Source organism: Anoplophora glabripennis, unplaced genomic scaffold, assembly GCF_000390285.2.
Source record: "Anoplophora glabripennis isolate ALB-LARVAE unplaced genomic scaffold, Agla_2.0 scaffold29, whole genome shotgun sequence".
NCBI lineage: Eukaryota > Metazoa > Arthropoda > Insecta > Coleoptera > Cerambycidae > Anoplophora > Anoplophora glabripennis.
Genome location: NW_019416257.1, coordinates 1,409,347 through 1,432,004, shown reverse-complemented (window position 1 = coordinate 1,432,004; position 22,658 = coordinate 1,409,347). Strand labels below are relative to the sequence as shown.

The 22,658-nt window shown below is 31.3% G+C and overlaps 1 protein-coding gene across 2 annotated transcripts in view; it reads right to left on the bottom strand.

Annotated features, from left to right (window-relative positions):
- Positions 1–22,658, bottom strand: part of LOC108908677 (formin-like protein CG32138) — a 143,407-nt gene that overhangs the window by 55,860 nt on the left and 64,889 nt on the right. For both annotated transcript variants that reach the window (XM_018712796.1, XM_018712801.1), the window contains exon 2: positions 19,935–20,018. In XM_018712796.1, coding sequence (XP_018568312.1) covers positions 19,935–20,018 — 84 coding nt within the window. The remainder of the gene's footprint in view (positions 1–19,934; positions 20,019–22,658) is intronic.

The following is a 22,658-nucleotide window of genomic DNA, read 5'->3' as shown; positions in this document are numbered from 1 at the left end:
ACTGAATGACAGTGTCGATATTTGACTTTCACATTTCATTGTATTTTTAATGTAATATGCTTGAGCATGGAAGAAAACCGCAAATATCTGAGAAAATCGAAACTGTAATTCCTACATTCAAGAGAATTTGATTTTATAATATGGTGCAAAAAAAATACAGGCTGATCCATTTGAATTTAAAAAGTTTTGTCGGTTTTAAGTTTTCAAAATGTAACATAAAAAATAACATACTCGGTATAATTTTCTTCAGGCAATTTTGATAGTAGAAGGTGCATCTTATGTTTTTTGTGTGTTCCGAAAAGCAAGTGAAGGCTTCCAGAACAAAGGAAGATATAAAGAATATTCGAAATGTTTGCATCTGCCTGCATTTTTTTAAATGTCGATTATCTTGAAAACGGTTAGATTTATGTACGGGAAAGCTTTAACTTTTTTGACTTATTTTCAATGTATCTTATCGATAACGCAATAATATACAGGGTGTTCCTTTAAATAAGCAAATAGATGGCGATTTCTGGTGTAACCGGAAGTGCTAAAACGACGGCATTACTTTATTTAAAGATAGAGCATCCCCAAGACACAAATTTTCAAAATTCAAATCGAAGGAGTCTGTGAAATATTCTGTAAGGGACTCTGCTGACCAAGGAATTGGCATGAGGTCATCAAAGCTATTCGGTCGTATGAATGTACTGATAGACAAAATAGTTTTTAGTATTGGGTTACGAAAGCCCGAGCAGTATGAAAAACGCAGAAGTAAGGCAGTAGGCAGTTGCCACCAGCCTCTCATTAAGTATTGTACAGAGAATATATAGTCAAAACTCTTATTGTTATTGATGTTCTTTCATCATGTAAACACAGTCTGTGTATTGTTTGATTATGATTATATGTTATTAATGATTGGAAGTGTCGACTTATTACTTGTGTTACCTTACATTTCTAATTGTAAATTGTCTATAAATATTTTAGTTTACTCGACAGATACTTCTGGAGTATTGCAAGAAAAGTTGAAGAACTTCAAAAGTTTCACAGTTTAAGTTTAAACCAACTGATGTGATTTTGCATGTGATTCAAATTAAGCCAAATTTGATAACATGTTATTTTCTTACATCAGAACTAATTATATCTCACTAAAATGGAAACATTGATTTGTAAAGAACCACCCACGGTCCTCTGATAAAAAAGACAAACAACCGAAATTACCACTCCAAATATAAACAATTTCAAGATGACTCACTCATAATTTGTAGACCTTGGGAAGAATGTTGCAGACCTACAAAGACCAACAAACTGAAATTACAACCCACCGCTTACCCATATTATGGAGGTATCTGGATTTTGACAGAATTTAGATTTACTTTCCAAGAACTAAAAACGTAGTTTTATTGGAAACGACTTGGAAAGGTCACCCATGACATCACCATTTCGGAGTCGACAGCCGGTTTGATAAATAATGACTAATAAAAATGTTGATCTTGACCCGGTCTGTTTAGCCACCAGCAAAATTCATCATCGATGTTTGCCTATATGCAAATACTCTTGAGATTGAAGCCAGTTTTGACGTTGTTAATTAGAAGCTTTGCAACGTATGTTACATATATAATATTCAGTTCATGTTTGTACGAGTGGAATGTTTGTGAAAATTACACACCTCTGTTTTGTAGCCAATCAAATGAAATGTCACATTATGTTCCTAAATTAAATTAAACTTTTCCTGATAAATGAAAAATGCAGAGGGGCAATTGAATGGCCAGCTAGGTCTCCCGATATGACCCCGCTTGACTTTTTTCTGTGGGGTCACATAAAAAATGTAGTCTACAAAAATGGGCTGCAAAATATCGAAGAGTTGCAGGAAATTTCCATTATTCCTTCCAACACCCTTTTAGATTCACTACAAAATTTAGTTCCGCAAATTCATTATCGTCAGGAGGTAAATTGTGAACACATTATAAGTGAGCATTTACTCTCCTGGGCAAACAACATAACACGCATCTGCAATTTTATTAAGATAACACAGCCACACAGAAAAAAAAAGTTGGGTATACTTTTTATGCGACATATATTTTTCGTAGTAATTTGGCCTCCTGAACACGAATCTGGGGTCAGAATTGGCCCATCACGTCACAATTTTTTCCTAACCTCAAAAAACTTGTGAAAAATAGTGAAAATTGATGAAAATTTACTGGGAAAATTTGGAAAAAAATTTATTTCCACATCAAATAGTACATTTTTATGTAAAAGACTCTGCTGAATTCAAATCCACTGTCAGAATTGAGCTAGAACGTGTGGTTTTTTTTCTAACCTCAAAAAACCGAGCAGGAATCGCTATTTTCAAATTCTGAGCGGATTTTGACCAGATTTTGTATAAAGGGGTTTTTTGGGTCGCTGATTACGAATATGAATTCACATTGTAAAAATTCAAGATGGCTGATCCAATATGGCGGGTGTACTTTTTTGAAATCCACCGATTTCAGTAAAATTTGGCATCATAAGGATTGCTGGTTGATCTCACCTTCATTAATCACACATCTGGAGCCAGATTTTCATAAATCAAGGTAAAATTTGTAGGCAGAGTCATAATTTTAGGCCGAGTAGGCGGCATTTTTTCGGCAAAGTCACATTTTTAGATTGAAGGCATAAGCAGATGCAGTGATGTGCTGTGTGGCAGTAATGTGTCCTTTTCCTTGAACTTTAAAATTATTAAGAAATAAAAGCATCTAAATGCCATAGGAAAACTGCATAGTAGTTAAAAAAATCTGATTGGAAAACCATAAGCCCATGCACGACTAAATAAATGAAAGAATAAAGTAGAAACTTTTTTGTCTTGTCCCATGGAAACAAGCACATCACACTACACATCATTACATGTGTAGAGTCCTTAAGTCATTTTTTTAAGCGAAGTCACATTTTTAGACGGAGTGGAATCTTTTACCTTGATTTATGAAAATCTGGCTCCAGATGTGTGATTAATGAAGGTGAGATCAACCAGCAATCCTTATGATGCCAAATTTTACTGAAATCGGTGGATTTCAAAAAAGTACACCCGCCATATTGGATCAGCCATCTTGAATTTTTACAATGTGAATTCATATTCGTAATCAGCGACCCAAAAAACCCCTTTATACAAAATCTGGTCAAAATCCGCTCAGAATTTGAAAATAGCGATTCCTGCTCGGTTTTTTGAGGTTAGAAAAAAAACCACACGTTCTAGCTCAATTCTGACAGTGGATTTGAATTCAGCAGAGTCTTTTACATAAAAATGTACTATTTGATGTGGAAATAAATTTTTTTCCAAATTTTCCCAGTAAATTTTCATCAATTTTCACTATTTTTCCACAAGTTTTTTGAGGTTAGGAAAAAATTGTGACGTGATGGGCCAATTCTGACCCCAGATTCGTGTTCAGGAGGCTAAATTACTACTAAAAATATATGTCGCATAAAAAGTATACCCAACTTTTTTTTTTCTGTGTGGCTGTGATAATTAATCATATCTGTTTTAGCTAGTATTTCCTGCATATCTGAACTGAACTTCAATATTATACATAATCGTTATCGTGTGTATGAATCACGTTAACCTCGACTCGTCCGATTCATTAATTATTATTATGAAGCAAATACGATGCTTTAATTAATAACGCCGGGAAAATATAATATCTCTATTAAAGCAAGGTATAAAAACATAATTAAATGCAAGTATCTAATTATACTACGTGCGACATCGTGAGAAACAAGGTCTGATCACTGTTTAACACAGTTCCAGGTTGTAAACAACAAACGTCAATATATGTTTTTAATGTATCTTACTCAATGTTGACTTTGAAAAAGTTTTATTCCATCGCATTCATCAAGAATCCCCAAACAAAGATAATTAAAATAAGATTTTTAATACGGTTTATACCTGAAAGATTTCATTGAGTTTTTTTATAGTTGCTTCATTCATCGAAAACAGTCTGGTACTGAAATAAAGTATTTTATCGATAGTTAAATCAATCAATTATTTATTCACAGCTTGCGACTATTTACATAGATGCATATCTGTTTAGTTTTAAGCTTTATTGTGATTTGAGGGTAAACAGAGGCATACTTAATCCGTATTAAACTTGGGCAATAAAATGTACATATAGAAAATTATTAATATTGGGATTCTGGAGCTACAAATCATTCTGGATCTGTAAAAATAACATTTTTATAACGGGATGAGAAAACTTTTATGATATACAAGGTGATCCATTAACGGTATGGAGAGGTTGTGTACAGGGTGTCCCACCACGAACTCCATCGATGGATATCTGGGAAATCGCTAGAAGGATTTTTTTGAAATTGTGGTGGTGTGATAAGGGCATGTGGCCTATCAAGTTAAAATATTTTCAAGGTCATCGTATTTATAGTTTTATCGGAAGGCGGCACCAACTTTCTTATTTTAAATTGAACCCCTTGTATATCATTGCATTTTTGGAAAGAGCATTGATTTTTTAGTTGAAAATATATATAGCACCCTGCATACTTACGATTGACCGTTTTCGAGATATTTTGATTTTTAGACAAAAATTGAGAGATGCAGACTCAGCAAAATTTAGTTTTCCCAGAAACATAGGTTTATTTTTTTGTGCGAATTGGACATTTTGTAGAGGAAGATCTAATTTATCGGATTTGACATGAAAATTTTCCTGGTTTTATATAAGGTGGCCAACAAAATAATCTAATATGAAGTTCAGAAAATGTGGAAAACTCGAAATATTTAAAAAGAAACCCCCAATTTTTTTAACATATTCGCATTCTGCCCTAAAATTGAACTAGCTGTTTCTTAGGTCATTCAACTCTCAAGCATTGTTAAATGGACTATATTACAGCAATCTTTTAATGTTCCCTATTTTCTTTATGAAAATATGCAACATTTTATGCCTCATTTATTTTCACTTTTTGTAGTGTACATCAAGTGCATTTTTGCGCAATTTTCTAAACTTTCTGCACAATTTTTTGTATAACTTTTTATCTGGCGATTTTGTTCATTTGCCGTGACTTTTTAGAACTCCCTCAGATTAAAATAAATAGTGTACGTGTCTTCTAACATGTCGATGTACGACTGCCCTTCGCCTCTTGTTCTTGAGGACGTGGGATACACCCAAACGAGATGGAATCGCTCTCGATGACCCGTGACTCACGCAGACGACATTCTATGCCATCTAACCACTCCGGCCAGCATCACAAGGTATTTGCAAACAAAGCCATCACAGATAGCAACAACTGTCCGCGGGAATATTTATTAGGGGTGGTATTTGAGGGTCTGTCCTGCCGAAAGTGTTTCTAATGGTGTGATGTCGGGGAAAAATTGACCCGGGGGGTTGTTATCTGTTTAGTTTATTATGTTTGTCTATTTTATGGCGAGTTAATGGGTAGGAATGTTCACAAACGTTGATATAAATGACTGGACATTTAATTGTGAAAATAATAGGACGTAACTTACGGAAAAAAATTATCCTCAATTTTTTCATTGGAAAAGTATATATGTAGGCATTTCAGTGTTTTATATCACAAATAAAGAAGTCATATTATGGATACTTACGAGTTATGTAAATATATTGTAATTTAAATGTATTTTAATTTTAATTATAAGTTAATTTGTAAATATAATAATTTTCTTAATTTTTATACCAAAATGTCATTGAAAATTGAATAAAATGTACTATTACAACTGTATTTTCATTGTAATTGCACCTTAAATTATAGATACACATTTGTTACATTATAAATTACATTTAAAAAAAAATGCCATGGCTTTTAATCTAGCTTGAATGTGAAATTCCTTTAAGGAAAGTAATTTAATTTTTCATAATATTATTTTGCACACAAAGAAAATAATTTGATTCTTGATACCAAAATACTATCGGTAATAGATTTAATTTTACTATTAACACTGTATCTGCGTTGTAATTACAATTGTAATTTTACAAATAATATTTTTTTAATAACTGTTTGATATTTCCCTAATTTTTAAATCTAGCTGTAATCTCCAATCCTTTTAAAATGAGTAATGTAATTTTACAGAATATCTTTACATTCATTCATTTAAGTTTCATCAAATTCGATACATCTTCAGATTAGCACTAGTTGGCCGTGTATTGCATTAAAAAAAACAGCAGTAGTCAGAGTTTTTACTCTAACTTTCATAAAAAAAATTTTAAATAAGCCAAAAAATAAAGAAGTTACAGGATTGTATTACATTTCGCAACATCATGGAGTGCTAGCCTTAAGATGTATCGATTTTGATGAAACTTGGTGGTAAGACGGTTTAAGAGATGCTGAATGAGAATACGTAATCTGTTTTTTGGAAAAAAAATCGCTAATGCCAATCAGGTATTTTAATGTCGAGAAAACGCGTCCTAGTTGGCCGTGAATTGCATTAATAAGAACAGCATTATCATAGTTAGATAGAGTTCTTTTTACCCCACATTCCCAAATAAAAATTTTTGAAATCGGCTAAAAAATAAAGAAGTTACAGGCTTGTATCATACTTAAGCGCGACACCCTGTATAAATTTGTAATTTTACAAACTATATTTTTAAGTGTTTGGTAAATTTGCTAAAATATTTAAACATACTTAAAAGTGAAGCTTCTTTAAGATAAAGAATGTAATTTTACAAAATATTTTTACAATAAACTAATACAATCAGTTATTTGTATTTTTTATCTTCGTAGTAATTATAACTGTAATTTTACAAATTACATTTTTCTGGCAATTGTTTAGTATTTTCCAGAGTTTTACGGCTAGCTTAAAATGTAATTCCTGTAAGATGAGGAACGTAATTTAATAAAATATTTTATATATACTAAACAAATACAGTACACAGTAGTTTAGGTGTTTTTTTTGTAATAAAATACTATCGATTGGTTTTTTCACGATTTTCACGAATACCGCTGTATTTTTGCTGTAATTTTCCACAAATTGTACAATTGTAATTTTACAAATTACACTTTTTAAGTTTTTTTAGTGTAGCATAACTGTATGAATTTAATGTAATTTTACAGAATATTTATACATACACTAAGTAAAGAAAATGCCCGATTCCTTTATTATCAACGTTGTATGTTCGTTAGAATTGTAATTTTACATACCAAATTTTACTAGTAGTAACTGTTTGGTATTTGCCAATGGTACAATTGCAATTTTACAAATTACCTACATCATTTTGTTAAATGTAAAAAGCTTTAATCAAGCGTAAATGTAATTTATTTACGGTAAAGTAAGAAAAACAATAATAATATACTAAAAACCATAGATAATGGGTTTAATTTCACAATTATCGCTGTTGTAATTACATATATCTGAAATTATACATAATTGTAATTCCACAAATTACATTACTTTGTTAATTATTTGATAAAGTAAAAATTTTTTATCTAGCTTCAACTTCGAACGTGAAATTTGTTTGAGATAATTAGCAGTGTAAGTTTACAGAATATTTTTTACATACACAAGACAATAATTTACCTGATTATTTACAGTAAAATTTCTTGGATGTCTGATTTCATTAAACATTTTGTATTGTAATTTCATTGTATACACATTTCACACAATTTTACAAATTACATTTTCTTGGTATTCACCAATTTTTAATTATTTCATTAAACTGAAGAATGTAATTTTACATAGTATTAATATTGCATATACATACTTAGTAAAGACAATAATTTTACTTGCTTCTTTATAATAAAATGCTGTCAATAACAAGTTTAATTTCACGATTATTGCTGCATGTTTTTTGTTGTAATTTTACCTCAAATTCGATTCATGCAATTATTTTAAAAAAATACATTTTCCTTTAGGTAGAATGTATTGCATGTATTTTACAGAATATTTTTATACTGATTCTTAATACTGAATAATAATTTATATGCTGTAAAATTACAAAATATACGACCTGTACAGGCCCGTGAAGGATAAGCTGAATAAAAAATAAATGAGACGATGTCTGCTTATGCAGTCGAAACCTTCGTTATACGACAGCTAAGCAACGTGAGGCAGTATCTTTGATGCACACGTTTGATGTCCGTCGTAAAATATGGAGACCTAAGAGGGACAGAATATTCGAGCTCAGGCCTTATATATGATTTATGCAGTTTATCAAATAAAGTGGCGCCGGATTTCTGAAAATGCCTAAGATATATCACAATGGGTAACACGCGGTGTCACTTGGTCGACGTGAGTCTGCAATTTGAGGAGGACGCGATAGTATCTCCAAGGTATAAGACAGCGTTTTTCCATCTAGAAGTAGTAATCAAGATGGAAGGTGCTATTTGTGTATACAGGGTAGATTTTTTGATGAACATAAACCTATTTAGATTGGCTATTTGGTACTGAGCCTTCATACAAGTTACGTGACGTGTTAGTTGCCTAAGCTTAGCGGTCGTGACTTGTAAACATTTATTAATTCTCTGTATAAAACGGTTTATGGGGTAATACAAGTTGAACATAGACATATTTGTTACTTAAAGTATAGAAGTCCTTACGGATACCTGAAACGGTCTTTTGTTTTGTCTTATTTCATTAGTGGTAGAGATTTTGGGGAAAAATAGTCGTAAATAACGATAAAATCGCCTGTTAATACGACAAAACCTGTAATCATAACACAATGAAATTAAGATATGCGAAAGAAACACCACAAAGGAATTTAAAATTGTTGTTCTTGGGATTTGGTTGTTATGAAAATATACAACAAAAAAAATATATAACACACAGGTAGAATAACAAAACATTGCCTGAGTTAAATCAGAATAAATTCATTAGATTTTATAGTTTCTTAATACGTAAAATTGTTTGCGAGATTATTTACTTCATATTTTTTGTTGAATATTGCAAAAAGAGCCAAAATGATTTCATATTGCTACATTTAAAAAACTGTAAACACTTTTTATATCAACTAGGTAATTGATGAATATAAAATCTATGGTTTTCCAATATCCATGTTTTTATTTTCTTCTTAAATCTCAGACTTAATAATTGTATTTGATTTGGAGGTTCATTAAATATTCTAGGATCGAAAAAAGGGAAGCACATTTGTCCAACCGTTTTACTAACTTAGGTTCCATTACTACCCACTTGATTTTTATTTTTAATATTGTAACTGTAGCTGACTCAATTTTAGGTTTTGTTAAAATTGTATAAAATTTGCTCTACAGAATAACTGTCTTATATGGCTAAGGCAGAATTCAAACAAATCAATCAAACAAATCAAAAATCTATTTTAGGCGAGGTTTCAGGTATTTGAATTTTAGGTATAAGATGGAGAATTTTTGTTATTAAATAATTTGTTTTTTTGTTATTTTAATTTATCGATTTAATCACATTTCATATTGCAGTCTATTGCAATTTCTAAATACTTCACAGATCTCTGCATTATTTTAAATGATTGTTTATCTTTTCAGGTAAATGATAATATTTTGGTTTTTGGTGAAGTGAAAATCTCTTATAATTGTATAAAACCATTTTGTAAAAAGTGTTTTTTAATCTAACCATGATAAGTACATATAAGTATAAAAAACGGCGATGTCATCGACGAAACATATTATTCTACCCCATGTCGGCAATATAAAAGTCATTTATATATAGTGTAAACAATACCGGACCTAAGATACTACCTTGTGGAACCCCATAACACATTGCGACTGTTTGACGCTCATTTTTATTTATTATTTATTATGGCATCATGTAACGTTATTTTATTTACTATAAAAAGGTATAGTCCGGAATAAAATAAGTTTTTATAAGTTTTAAATACCTTTTGTTAATTTATGTTTGAGCTCTACTAGTTTGAGATTTGAATGTATTTATTAAAATATGTATATTCATACTCACTGAGGTTCCAGCAAAATCATGGAAAATATTTTAATAAAAGTTTTTTTTTTTAATTCGAGTTTCTTCAGTTCTTCCATTTTTAAATTTTTTTACCTCGGAGATAAAGTAGTTGTTTTTCCAATTTTTCTGTTTCTTCCTCTACTCTAGTCTAGACTAAATGTAAAAAATATTTATTGTTGCAAAAAGATCAAATTTAATAAAATTTCCATAAGAAGAACAATCAATTTTCTGTGTTAATAGGAACTTTATTTGTATAGTCATACTTGTACATATACTTAACACAAAAGTAAAATTACATATGTATACTAGTACAGATTTATGTAAAACTTTATTCAATTTAAAGAAATTCATATAAGAGTACGATAAAAAAAGATTATTTTTATAATTTCATTATAGAACATTGCAATAATTATGATTTTTCAATTTGTCGTGTATCAAAATCCTTTTTATCAGATAAAATGAGATTATTTAGATGATTCTGTGACATAAATGTTTATAATACTTACATGTCATGCAACATTGCATTCCAATAATATAAAATTGAGAACAAAGAAAATATTTATCAAAACAATTTTTTAAAGGTTATTTAAAAAATATACAGGGTGGGACATTAGTGTGAGAAAGTAAAATAACTCCCTTGTTACTCATAATACAGAAAAAAAGTTTATACAGAATCAAGAAACCTAAACTACAAAATTAATTTGATACATACAGGGTGGTGAGTAAAAACGGGACACGCCAAATATTACATTTTTTAAATAGAACACCCTGTATATTTCTAAACATATGAATTTCCGAGAAAATTGTATATATGGCAATATAAACAGTTTATTATTTTAGTGCGGGATTGCCAAAGTTTTGTAGAAAATTTTTCGAATTTTGGAAAAAACATGACCTCGAAGAAGTTGTATTAACTTTCAACAACTAACATTTGGAACAAAATATTAGAGTTATAGATAAAGGTTAGACAAAGGCTCCAATATTAGCTAATATCGATATTTTATACAGGGCATTTTTTATAATACGATCATTTTTAGAAAGTTTAAACTTGATTTTCTANTCAATTTGTCGTGTATCAAAATCCTTTTTATCAGATAAAATGAGATTATTTAGATGATTCTGTGACATAAATGTTTATAATACTTACATGTCATGCAACATTGCATTCCAATAATATAAAATTGAGAACAAAGAAAATATTTATCAAAACAATTTTTTTAAAGGTTATTTAAAAAATATTTTAATAAATATACAGGGTGGGACTTTAGTGTGAGAAAGTAAAATAGCTCCCTTTTACTGATAATACAGAAAAAAAGTTTATACGGAATCAAGAAACCTAAACTACAAAATTAATTTGATACATACAGGGTGGTGAGTAAAAACGAGACTCGTCAAATATTACATTTTTTAAATAGAACACCCTGTATATTTCTAAACATATGGATTTCCGAGAAAATTCTATATATGGCAATATAAACAGTTTATTATTATAGTGCGGGATTGCCACAGTTTTGTAGAAAATTCTTCGAATTTTGGAAAAAACATGACCTCGAAGAAGTTATATTAACTTTCAACAACTAACATTTGGAACAAAATATTAGAGTTATAGGTAAATGTTAGACAAAGGCTCCTATATTAGCTAATATCGATATTTTATACAGAGCATTTTTTATAATACGATCATTTTTAGAAAGTTTAAACTTGATTTTCTAAAATTTTTCAAATGTATTTTATTGTTCTATTTTATTCACAAATCGGTCCACTTCAACTTTTATTAAGCATGTTTTATGCCTAAATTGTTAGTTTTTAAGATATAGCAACATTTCTAAAAAAACTTAAATTTTATTATTTTATAGAATACCACAAATAAATATTTACTAATAAAATTAACTCAAAATGGAATGATATATTATGAACTGACAAGTTGACACAATGTGACACTTTTTTTCAAAGCCATTTCGTGCGACCGAAAATAATAGAAATTAGTTTTTCCAGAAATGTTGCTATATCTTAAAAACTAACAACTTTAGGTGTAGAACATACTTAATAAAAGAGTCGACAGATATGTGAACAAAATAAAACAATAACATACAGGGTGTTCCATTTGAAAAATTTTAGAAAATCAAGTTTGAACTTTCTTAAAATGATCGTAAAAATGTCCTGTATAAAATATCGATATTAGCTAATAATAGGAGTCTTTGCCTAACATTTGCCTACAACTCTGTCAAATATTTTTGTTCCAAGTGATAGTAGTTGAAAGTTAATACAACTTCTTTGAGGTCATGTTTTTCCAAAATTCGAAGAATTTTCTACAACTTGGCAACCCCGCACTAAAATGTTAAACTGTTTATATTGCCATATATAGAATTCAGAAATCCATGTTTAAAAATATACAGGGTGTTCCATTTAAAAAATTTTAATATTTGGCGTGTCCCGTTTTTACTCATCGCCCTGTGCGTTTCAAATTAATTTTGTCCTTTAGGTTTTTTTATTCTGTACAACTTTTATATAAACTTTTCTTCTGTAGTACGAATAACAAGGGAGTTATTTCACTTTGTCACACTAATGGCCCACCCTGTACATTTTATAAATTCTTGGAATAATTTCTCTCGCTTTTAATTTATGAAATTTTATTTATCACACATTTATTTTATATTCCAAACAAGTTTGCATGACAAGTGTTTTAATTTAAAAGAAATCATTGATGATGTCACTACGTGACACACACGTAACGTCATAAATTCAGATATGTCAAAAAATGCGCATTTAAAACACGATTTAGCTGCTCATGAAACAATTCATGCCATACCTTTACATAATATCGTGTACGTAACGGAATTATCTCCGCGACAGTAATAAAATAAACGAATCGTTCCTCAATAAGGCTACACCACGCATATAACAGAACCTGCCCCCAAGCAAAAATCCATCCTACGCCTCCAGGCGGCATCAGCAGCCGAGCCGAAGTAACAGAAAGTCCGTATTCATTCAACATTATTACAGAGGAAGTTTTTTCATGCCACCGTTCATTCAGTGTAATAAAGCGAATGCATTTATAAACATATGGTAAACATTTGTGTAATTTCGTTTGTGTGAGGCGGCTCTCTCTGATGGTATAGGCGTTTCATTGACAAAGTAAATAAACTAAGACTATTTCTTAATAGTTCTACGCACTTAGCCTCCGCATAATGGAGGAATAAATTGATTATAGACCAGCGTATCGCGATAGAGGTTAGAGGTCTATTTGCATATGCAGATTTGCGATTTTTAAAAACTTGTTTAATATTATGGAACTAAACATCATCCTGCTGATGTGTGGGATTCCTTAATCCTCATTAACTTTAGAAGTAAAATACAGGCTTTCCGAAATTAGGCAAAAAAATGTCTCGTTAGAGGGCTCATTAACTGTGAGCCCCTGAAAGTTATTTTTTCTAGACACTTCCGAAATCGTTAGAGATAAAACAATTAAATTTGGAAGTGAGCACTACAATTACTTTGTGGTATCTCGATCTGGGGATTTGGGTCAATATTACAGTCCGTACAATATTTGTTGAAATATAATTCCAAGAATTTAGATCAATGTGTAGTACTATATTGCAATAAAAACATTATTCAGCAAATATAGCTTCTAGCAAAAAAAAACAATTGTTTAAACAACTTATTGTATGCACTTCATTTTACGACCAGAGAATAATTTAAAAATAAAGTGTTCAGTTAACCTCTAAATTTGTAAAAATACCCGGATGTTCCGCCTATGGTTGTTTGTAATCCTACGTAGAAGAGTTGACCAGTTGAGTACACCAGATTAAGTGAATGTAACTGAATGCAATAATAAACACAACCGCTGGAACTTCGGGAGCCCTTCCTTTGTTTTTTGTTTGTTTACACAGTTGTATCAAAAAAAGTAAAGATGTTTTAACTATGTTTCGTATTGGGAAAAGCCAATAAATGTGAAGTTTGTACTGTAAACACAAAAATACTATTCGCTTGCCTAAAAATCGGAATCACTCAATTTGGTTTAATATAAAACTTGAATGCTTATACTTATGTAAAATGCTTATTGTAAAAGTAATATAATTTAGTTATTATGGTATTCAAAGTCAATTAGAGGTCAGATTGAGAAAAAGTGCATTAAATCAAAGGATCTCGGAATTTAGTTTTTTTGGGTCGCAGAGCCCGAATCGGTTTGTCTGTATCAGGCCGTTTTAAGTTTGTTTCAAGGTCATTTCAAGATCAAATTGAGAAAAAACCGAGTAATCAAGTCCAACCACCTGTTATACATGATTTTGAGGTCACTAGGTTAGAAACCCAGATTAGTTTGATTGTATCAGGTCATTTAAAGGTCGTGTCAAGGTTATTTCAAGGTCAAATTGAAAACCGAGCAATTAAGTCTAACCGCCTATTAGATAGGTTCAAATCCGAGGTCAGTTTGTCTGCATCAGGTCATTTGAGGGTTATTTCAAGGTCATTTAATGGTTAAACCGAGGGAAACCCAAAAATCGATTATCGTTTTTGAAGTCTCTGAGTTTGAATCCAAGGTCCAATTATATGACGATTTAGTCCTCTACTACTTGATTTGTGTCGATTAGCTTAATGTGAACCGAAGGTAAGGAGGATTTGCCAAGTTTTAGGTCAAGAGATCAGTATTCTGGAACCCATGCGAAATCCTACAACCTTTGTACAGGTCATTTTTGTGTCAAATAAGTAGTTTTCGAGAAAAACGATCTGTTCATTTGATGAACTTGCCGAAACCTTGCGTAGCTTTGTTTAAACTCTAATGATTTTAATGACCTATCAACAATTTTAGCTTCGGTTGGAAACAGGGGGATCTGAAATCGTCTCTCATTGACCCTACTAGAAGTCCTTTTTCTTAAATCAACCTTGGAATAGCGTTGAACCTTTATTAATACATATAAATGGACCTCGGATTCGGATTCAGCGACTATAAGAACGGTAATTGGTTCCAGGGTTTATTTCATAAATTAACTTTCAAATGACTTTAAAATGGCCTTCAAATGACCTGACACAGATAAACTGACCTCAGATTTGATTTCAGCAACTCCAAATACGTGTTTAACAAGCGGTTGCACTTATTTGCTTGGCTTTTCTCAACTCAACCTTGAAATGACCTTGATACGACTTTCAAATAACCTGATACAGACAAACTGACCTTGGACTCGAGCTCAGCGACCCTAAAATCCTGTATGACATCTGGTCGGACTTAATTGCTCGGCTTTTTCTTAATTTGACCTTGAAACAGCTTTAAAATGGCCCGACACAGACAAACTAATCTCCAATTTGGACTCTGCAACCCGAAAAACCTGATCTCCGAGATACTTAGATTTAATGCACAGTTTCTCAATCTGACCTCTAATTGACCTTGACCCTGACTAGGAAGGAGGGGGAGGTCCCTTTTGGGGTGGAATGGATTAGTTATTGGATATAAATTCTAAAAAAACATTTTTTCTTTTTTTTTGGCCCCTTTTCGCTGATGTTCCGAAAATTTCCAAGAATCGCTCCACAAAGCTTCCAGCTACCCCCAATCATCATATCCTCAGCGACACCGACGAAGGCCGACGCTGTTGTCAGAACGACAACCGACGACACGTAGCTGGAATAGAAAAAGTACCCCGATTTCGAATTTCTGAAATTGAAAAGTTCTGCGAATATTACGAAATTTAAACTGAAAAACCGCAATATAAAGCTACAACAATACACGCACCTACAAGTCCACAACCTGTCTGAAGCGAAATATGAGTAAAATTCGGCTAGATCGAATGTCCATCCCCAGGCGAACTTCGTCGCAGGGCCTCTGCGGACCTATCAAGGAAAGTGTTTGAACGTCGACTTTGGTGCACAGCATGCGATACATGAGGATCTTGGTAAAAATGCCGTTTTTTCTCGTATTAAAGGTAGATATAAAGTCATTCCGTGACATTATGTTGATCTATTTGTCTTCCTGTTTCACTGGTTTTCTTTAACCACCCAGTATATAAAAAAAGTGATGAAAATCTTTGTTTAATTAAGCACATATGTAATCTAATGGCAAGTATGCATTTTATAAAGTTAAATAAATTAAGAAAAAACTGGTATAGTATTTCAGAAGTCAGTTGAACATGTATAAAAACGCCTAGCAATAAAATTTAATAGTTTCATAGGTGTCCCTAAAAAAGTTGTCTGCTAAAGGTAAAAATTATAATAATTTGTACATAATGTGTAGAAAATTTCTATTATATGCTCATTTGGCCAACAACATATTTGAATTTTATTATATTGATGGTAAATTTCGTTTTGTTCCGTTTCAAAAGGTTTCCAAAATGCCATGTTGTAATAATATTAGTAAACAGAATTAACAACAAACAAATTACTTGAATCACACCAAATTCCGCATTGCTGCACTGCACTGCTAGGCAATTTGTCAACCACTTGTCAAAAACTGAGATTTATTACCCAGTCGCCCAATGCAGCTGTGTTATGGCGGTTTTCCACTAAACGGACAGTTGAGTTTATGCCCTGTTTGTGTTTTCTAGAACAAAACAAAAACAAAACTGAAACAAACCCAAAACTCTTGTTTCCATCAAGCGGGCTATATTTTGTTCGAGTTTTGTTTTTGTTTTCAGTCCTTTTCCACTGGTTGTCGCGAGGAAGTCAGAACACATTTTTTCAATAACCAGCCAACATGTTTGGAGAAGATTTTTTTATTCTTAGTTATGGCCGGTTTATACTGAAGTCCTTGGAAAAAAAAGTGTGTCTACAGAGTGTCCCACCTCGAACTCCATCGATGGATATCTGTGAAACCGCTCTGATTTTTTTTTTTTTAAATTGTGATGGTGTGATACGGACCGAGGGGCCCACCAAGTTAAAATATTTTCAAGGTCATCGTACTTCCGGTTACACCAGTTTATTTTTTTGTGCAAATTGGACATTTTGTAGAGAAAGACCAACTTTATTGAATTTGACATGAAAATTTTCCAATTTAATACAGGGTGGTCAAAAAAAAAATTATCGAATATGAAGTTCAGAATATGTGGAAAACTCGAAATTTTTAAATGGAAACCCCTAATTGTTTTGCAATAATATACAGGGGGTTTCATTTAAAATAAGAAAGTTAGTATCAACTTCCGGTATCACTTTCCAGCATGCGTCGCAAAACAGTGAAATAAAAATGCCCTGTATACTTCCTCTTACATTTTACACGAGCCATTATAGTTTCCTGACAAGTTCCAAAAGGAAGTCTTGACGACCATATCGAAAATTTTAAATTGCTCCATCCACAAACCGGATATGTGCGTATGGTACTAGGCGAACCTAACGGGGGCAATAAAACCGATCATTTATTTTCATTCCCCAACACAGCACAAGATTGTTATTTATTTACGAGGCTGTTTACTTATTTTAAAGTACGCTGGAAACAATGTTGCCCGACGTTACCAGCACGCTTTATAGTTCCGTTGACACCCATCAGTTGCAAATTATCTCCAATTAAACGTTTCTGTAAACGTTAGAAAATATTCTAAATTTACGCCGGGATCAGCTACGACTCTCCTCCGTCTCAATAAAACTGATATTGCGATGAAAAGCGTTTATAAATACATCGAGCATCGACTAAAATAGAGCCGGGAATTGTTTATTTATGTAGAGGTCTTACACTTGGTAATAAAATCGTTTATAATGTAAGAAACAGTTGACTTAGTCGTAAATTATTGTGCGGCGATGACGCAGATCCAATGAGCACCATAAGAAAAAAGTAAAAACACACAGACGATGAGTAAAGAACAGAAATTAAGGGATCAGGAGAGGGATAAAAAATGACATGAGAAAAATGGTATAAATCAGATGAATCAACTGTTGTAGTAAAAATGGAGAGAAAGAACGCACATAAAGTAAATATTGAAGAAGACAAAAGAAAAACCACTTTCAAATAATATAATAATTACAAATGTTTAAGTAAGTGAATCAAAAATTTGTTTTCCAAATTTTTGCTTGTCTTTAAAAAGGTGTATGGAGTTCAATCATTTTTTTTTGGTAATTTCACCGTAAAACTCTTTTAGATAATTTAATTTGAGCGGTTCCGGAGCCCCATACGATGATTTGTCTCTTAGTTATCGTCGATCAAAGCAAAAAAGTAATTTTTGAATTTGGCAATCAATTACTCGGGAAATAATGATCATACAGAAAATCCAAGTAGGGTTTTGAAAACTGCAAAGTATTTTCCACAAGTCGTAATTATTGGTTTTTAATAAAAAAAACTGCGAAGTCAAAATTGGAAAAAAGGTGAAAAACTGCTTAATTAGTGATATCTGAATAAATTGGTATAACTTTGCTAATAACAGATAAACTAAGAATATTGACTGTAGCTTTTCAACCTCAAAGTGTCCTAAAGAAACCCTGATAGTTTCAAAGCGCTGCCATTTCCTAGTGCCCGAATTGTTTTTTGTCGTTTTTCCTGAAAATCAATGTAACGAGTAATTTTTCAATTGTTGCTCATTTTTTTGTTGAAAATGTTTTTAGCAATAATCCATATTTTCTTTATTAAAAAACTTTAATTATTTAAAAAAATGACTTTTTTGCGAAAAATTTTTATTTAGGTAAACACATGTAGTTATTTAATGAAAGTTTTATGTTACCTATATATTTACTACAAGATCAATTTGGTGAAGCAAGACGTAAGCACTAATTGCAGCATTTTAAATGTTAATTTTAAAAATACATAGGTATATTACAATAGACAAATAACAAAAATATTAAATTTGAAGTAAGATACGTATTTTTGAGTAAATATACTTGAATGAAGTAAAATACTTTCCAGTAGTAATGATTTTCAAAACTCTGACTTGATTACTGCAAACCGCAACGCTCGTTTCGAAAATCATGTGGACAATTTAGCACTTAGTCACAGCTAAATGTGTACATTACATTACATGTGAATACAGTACATGGATAGTAGGCATTTCTAAAAACATTTTTATGTAGATATTTCAAAATTTATATGCTTATTTAACTCTTTCTTTCGAGTTCACATAAAGTTATAGTTTAGTAGTTCTGTGTAACATCGGCAACACTGGGTAGTTTATCTCCCTTTCAGAATAGTCAAATTATGTTACGCATAAATAATATCACATTGAGGTCAGTGGTTCCCAACAAGTTATTTATACATTCAATTTATTTTAAATTTGTCTTTATTGCAATTTTTTTCCTAAAAAAATAAACTAAATTACATGTTCTACATAGAAAACTGCACTTATCGCTGTCTAAAATACTACCTAGTACACATTTACGATTCACTCTGTATAAAATACGAAAGGTTGCTGAATTTGCCTTAATAAATAAATTTCATGTTCNTTAAGGGATGATTTCAGAAATTTGAAAAACCATAAGCAGGAAAATGAACGAATTTTATATATTTTTTTCAACCTACTCTAAGAAATGTAAACTATCTTTTCAGAGAAATAGATATATTTTTTAATTTTAATAAAAAGTTATAACAGTTTCACAAAGTGAACGTTTTTTATCTTTATCCTCAAACAAAATTTTGAAAGCAACTTTTCTTATTTTAAATAGTCAATCGAATGGCATAGAAAAAAATCCTTTTAGTGTTAAATTATATTAAAAAATTGAAATTGTATAACTTTTTTATTAAAAGTTAAAAAATATATCTATTTCTCCGAAAAGAAAGTTTACATTTTTTAGAGTAGAATGAAAACAAAAATTATAAAATTCATTCATTTTTCTGCTTGTTATGATTTCTTAAATTTCTGAAATCATCCCTTAACTTCTAGTATCCCTAACNCTACCTAGTACACATTTACGATTCACTCTGTATAAAATACGAAAGGTTGCTGAATTTGCCTTAATAAATAAATTTCATGTTCACCGATACATGTAGGAATTTCTAGTTATCTTTGAATACGGAAACCCTTATCATATTCGTAAAAAAGCTTGTCACATATTTAACATCCTTTGGAAAATTATGAAAATGATTCTACACGGTGAAATTCCTCAAACATTCAAGACGTCATTAAAATGTGTGTACAAATAAAAAAATATACAGTACCGACCAATAAATAATTGTACTATTTGCACTAACCTGATCACAGATAATATCCCATTTTTTTTCGTAGTCGTAACTCTTCAGTAGTTTCGCTTTGTCTGGTGGGAGGTCCATAGAAGCCTGGAAAAAAAAAGGAGAAATTAATATCAAGAAAGAATAATTAAGGTTAAATCGTTATTGTTTTTTATCAAATCAAAGAAAATCTGTCAATGCACTTCAAAATATATAAAAAGTGTAGATTCAGATCATCGTCAAATGTTCATTGCAGTTCTATTAGGTTTGTTCATCGCCATATTTAACAAACATGACCTATATAAACTTCGAAATAATTTATTGAAGGGAAGTAGCTTACATAATAAGCATTTTCAATAATAAAAATAGTTAAATCTGCAAAATGGGCTTAATATTAATAATAATCAAAATTTATTAAAACTTATTGAGAACCTCTGGAATCGTTCCCGATTTACATACTACATAAAAAGAGGTAAATAGTGAATGTAAATGGCATGTCGTTCCCTTTTTTGATTCCTGTTTTTTTTTATAGTACAGAAGAATGCTGTGTAATCACTTCTACTTTAATTTTATTCCGAAGACGTGTGTCTTTTATTGTAAGTAAAGTCATTAATTTTTCTCGGTTCTTACTTTTAGCTGCTTATATTTATGTATAGTGATTTTAAAATAGGCATGCACCAACACTTGCAACTAGAAGCAGAGCTATCGGTGTAGTCAGTAGTTCCAAAAAGTTTTCGTTATATCAACGTGGTAAGTTATTAGATGTTAAACAAAATTTGTAAACATACCGCGTAGGTGTCTCATGTTTTGCTTTCGAGATTACTTCCGCCGACAAACAAATTCTGGCCAGGATTTGTTTGTACCACCAAACTAAGCTCGAAACAAGAGCACGAAACATTAACAACGTTAAATATACTTTTTTTTATATGGTCACTGCAGTTCTAACTAAAATGGGCTGTACAACAAACATCTTTGGAATGTCCGTACCCCTACAGCCGGAAATAATCAAGAAGTAACGTCGTCTTAGTAAACGCAGAGTAAATAAAATTTACGACGCCATTATTTTGCTGCCATAGTAAAGATGCCAGTGTTATCCCTTTATGATTTTCAAGAATATGTAGTTGTAAAGTTAATCACTGAAATTTGTGCCGCGTTCAGAATAATCGTTCAGCACAAGCAAATGTAAAAGTGTAAGAGAAAATAAGAATTACGTTTCGTTTCATATTTATTATATCAAATAATATTGACAATGAAAGAAAAACAGCTGAAGCAATAAAATATTCAATAAAACGAACTTGTCTAAATCTCTCATATACGAGGTGTGTTCAGAAAATAACTGGCCTTTATTTTTTAAACTTTATTATTGGTCCTTATCTCCTTCAAAGTTCTTCCTTTCCCTATTCACAAATTTTTTCCAGAGGTGTTTCCATTTGGCGAATCAGTCCTGGATAGCTTCAGAGCATCATCTCCGTAAGCTTGTTTCAAAAGTAGAAACGTTTCTGTGAAAGTTTTCCCGAGTTTCACGCAAAATTTTACGTTGCATCGTTGTTCCAGCATATTTCAAAAATGGTCACTAACACTTAAACATGTTGCACTCAAATACCAACATCAAGAAAACTAAATGAGATATCAACAATCCAAGGACATGTGGTTGCAAAGGAGGTTATGCGCAACGCAATGCTGCCAACCGCATATCACTAAATAAATATTTCAAAAAGTTCGGTTATTTTCTGAACAAGCCTCGTATGAGATGATTGCCTCTGACACTGAATTTTTTGGGGTTGTTTGGTAACATTTCAAACTGAGTTACGAGACGTCTTTTTCCGTTGTTTACTACTCCCTTCGGTCTATAAAAAGGATATAAACCACATTTTATTGACAAATATGTCCTCCTTCCACATTTCCAATCAAATAAACATTCCACATTTCCAATCAAATAAACATAACTTTGTGAAGATGGAATTGTGTTATTTACAGTTGGGTACGCAAGCTGCTCCAGAAAAACGTCTTATATAGGGTGAGTTTTGAATACCAATATTTTAAACCAATTTACAGAATAGAAAATTGTTTTTATTTGATCAAAAAAAACGAATAACATGTTAAATGTTGAAATATGCATTTTTTTATAGAAAACTTTTCGAGAACTGATGCTTAACTATTTTGAAAGGGATATGAACTATGCAGTATTGCCGGTGCTATACAAATTTTTTTATTTGAAACAGAAGAAAAGAATTATATTAAACATTTTTTGATCATATCATATAGACATTTTAAAATACCTCCATTAAATTGTTTATGGCAATATTACGTGTGTTCTATAATTCAAATATAACTTCTAAAGTCAATGTACAACTGTTCACGTGATTTTCAGGACGAGTGTTGTGGTTAACAAGTTAGTGCTTTGAAAATCACTCTTCTTGTTGGAAGTGTTTTATTCCATTTAAAGGATATTTGTATCGAGCGTTCAAATAAAAACGTGGTCAAGTTGGTTCTGAAAATTTGGACGTAGGGCGTAGCGTATAGCAAATGAACTTAACGTCATCTGTCAAAGCGCTATATCACCGCTATCAATTTGAATATTTTCGTTTTAAAAAGCGTTTAAAATGGTGTTTTCTCAAGAACAAAAAGTGTTTATCATAGAGTCCTACTTTAGAAATGGACGCAAGATTGATGGAATATGGAAGTATTCTATTGAGGAATGTTTCATAGAATTTCAAAATCAATTTCCCGGCGTTGTTGAGTACAAAA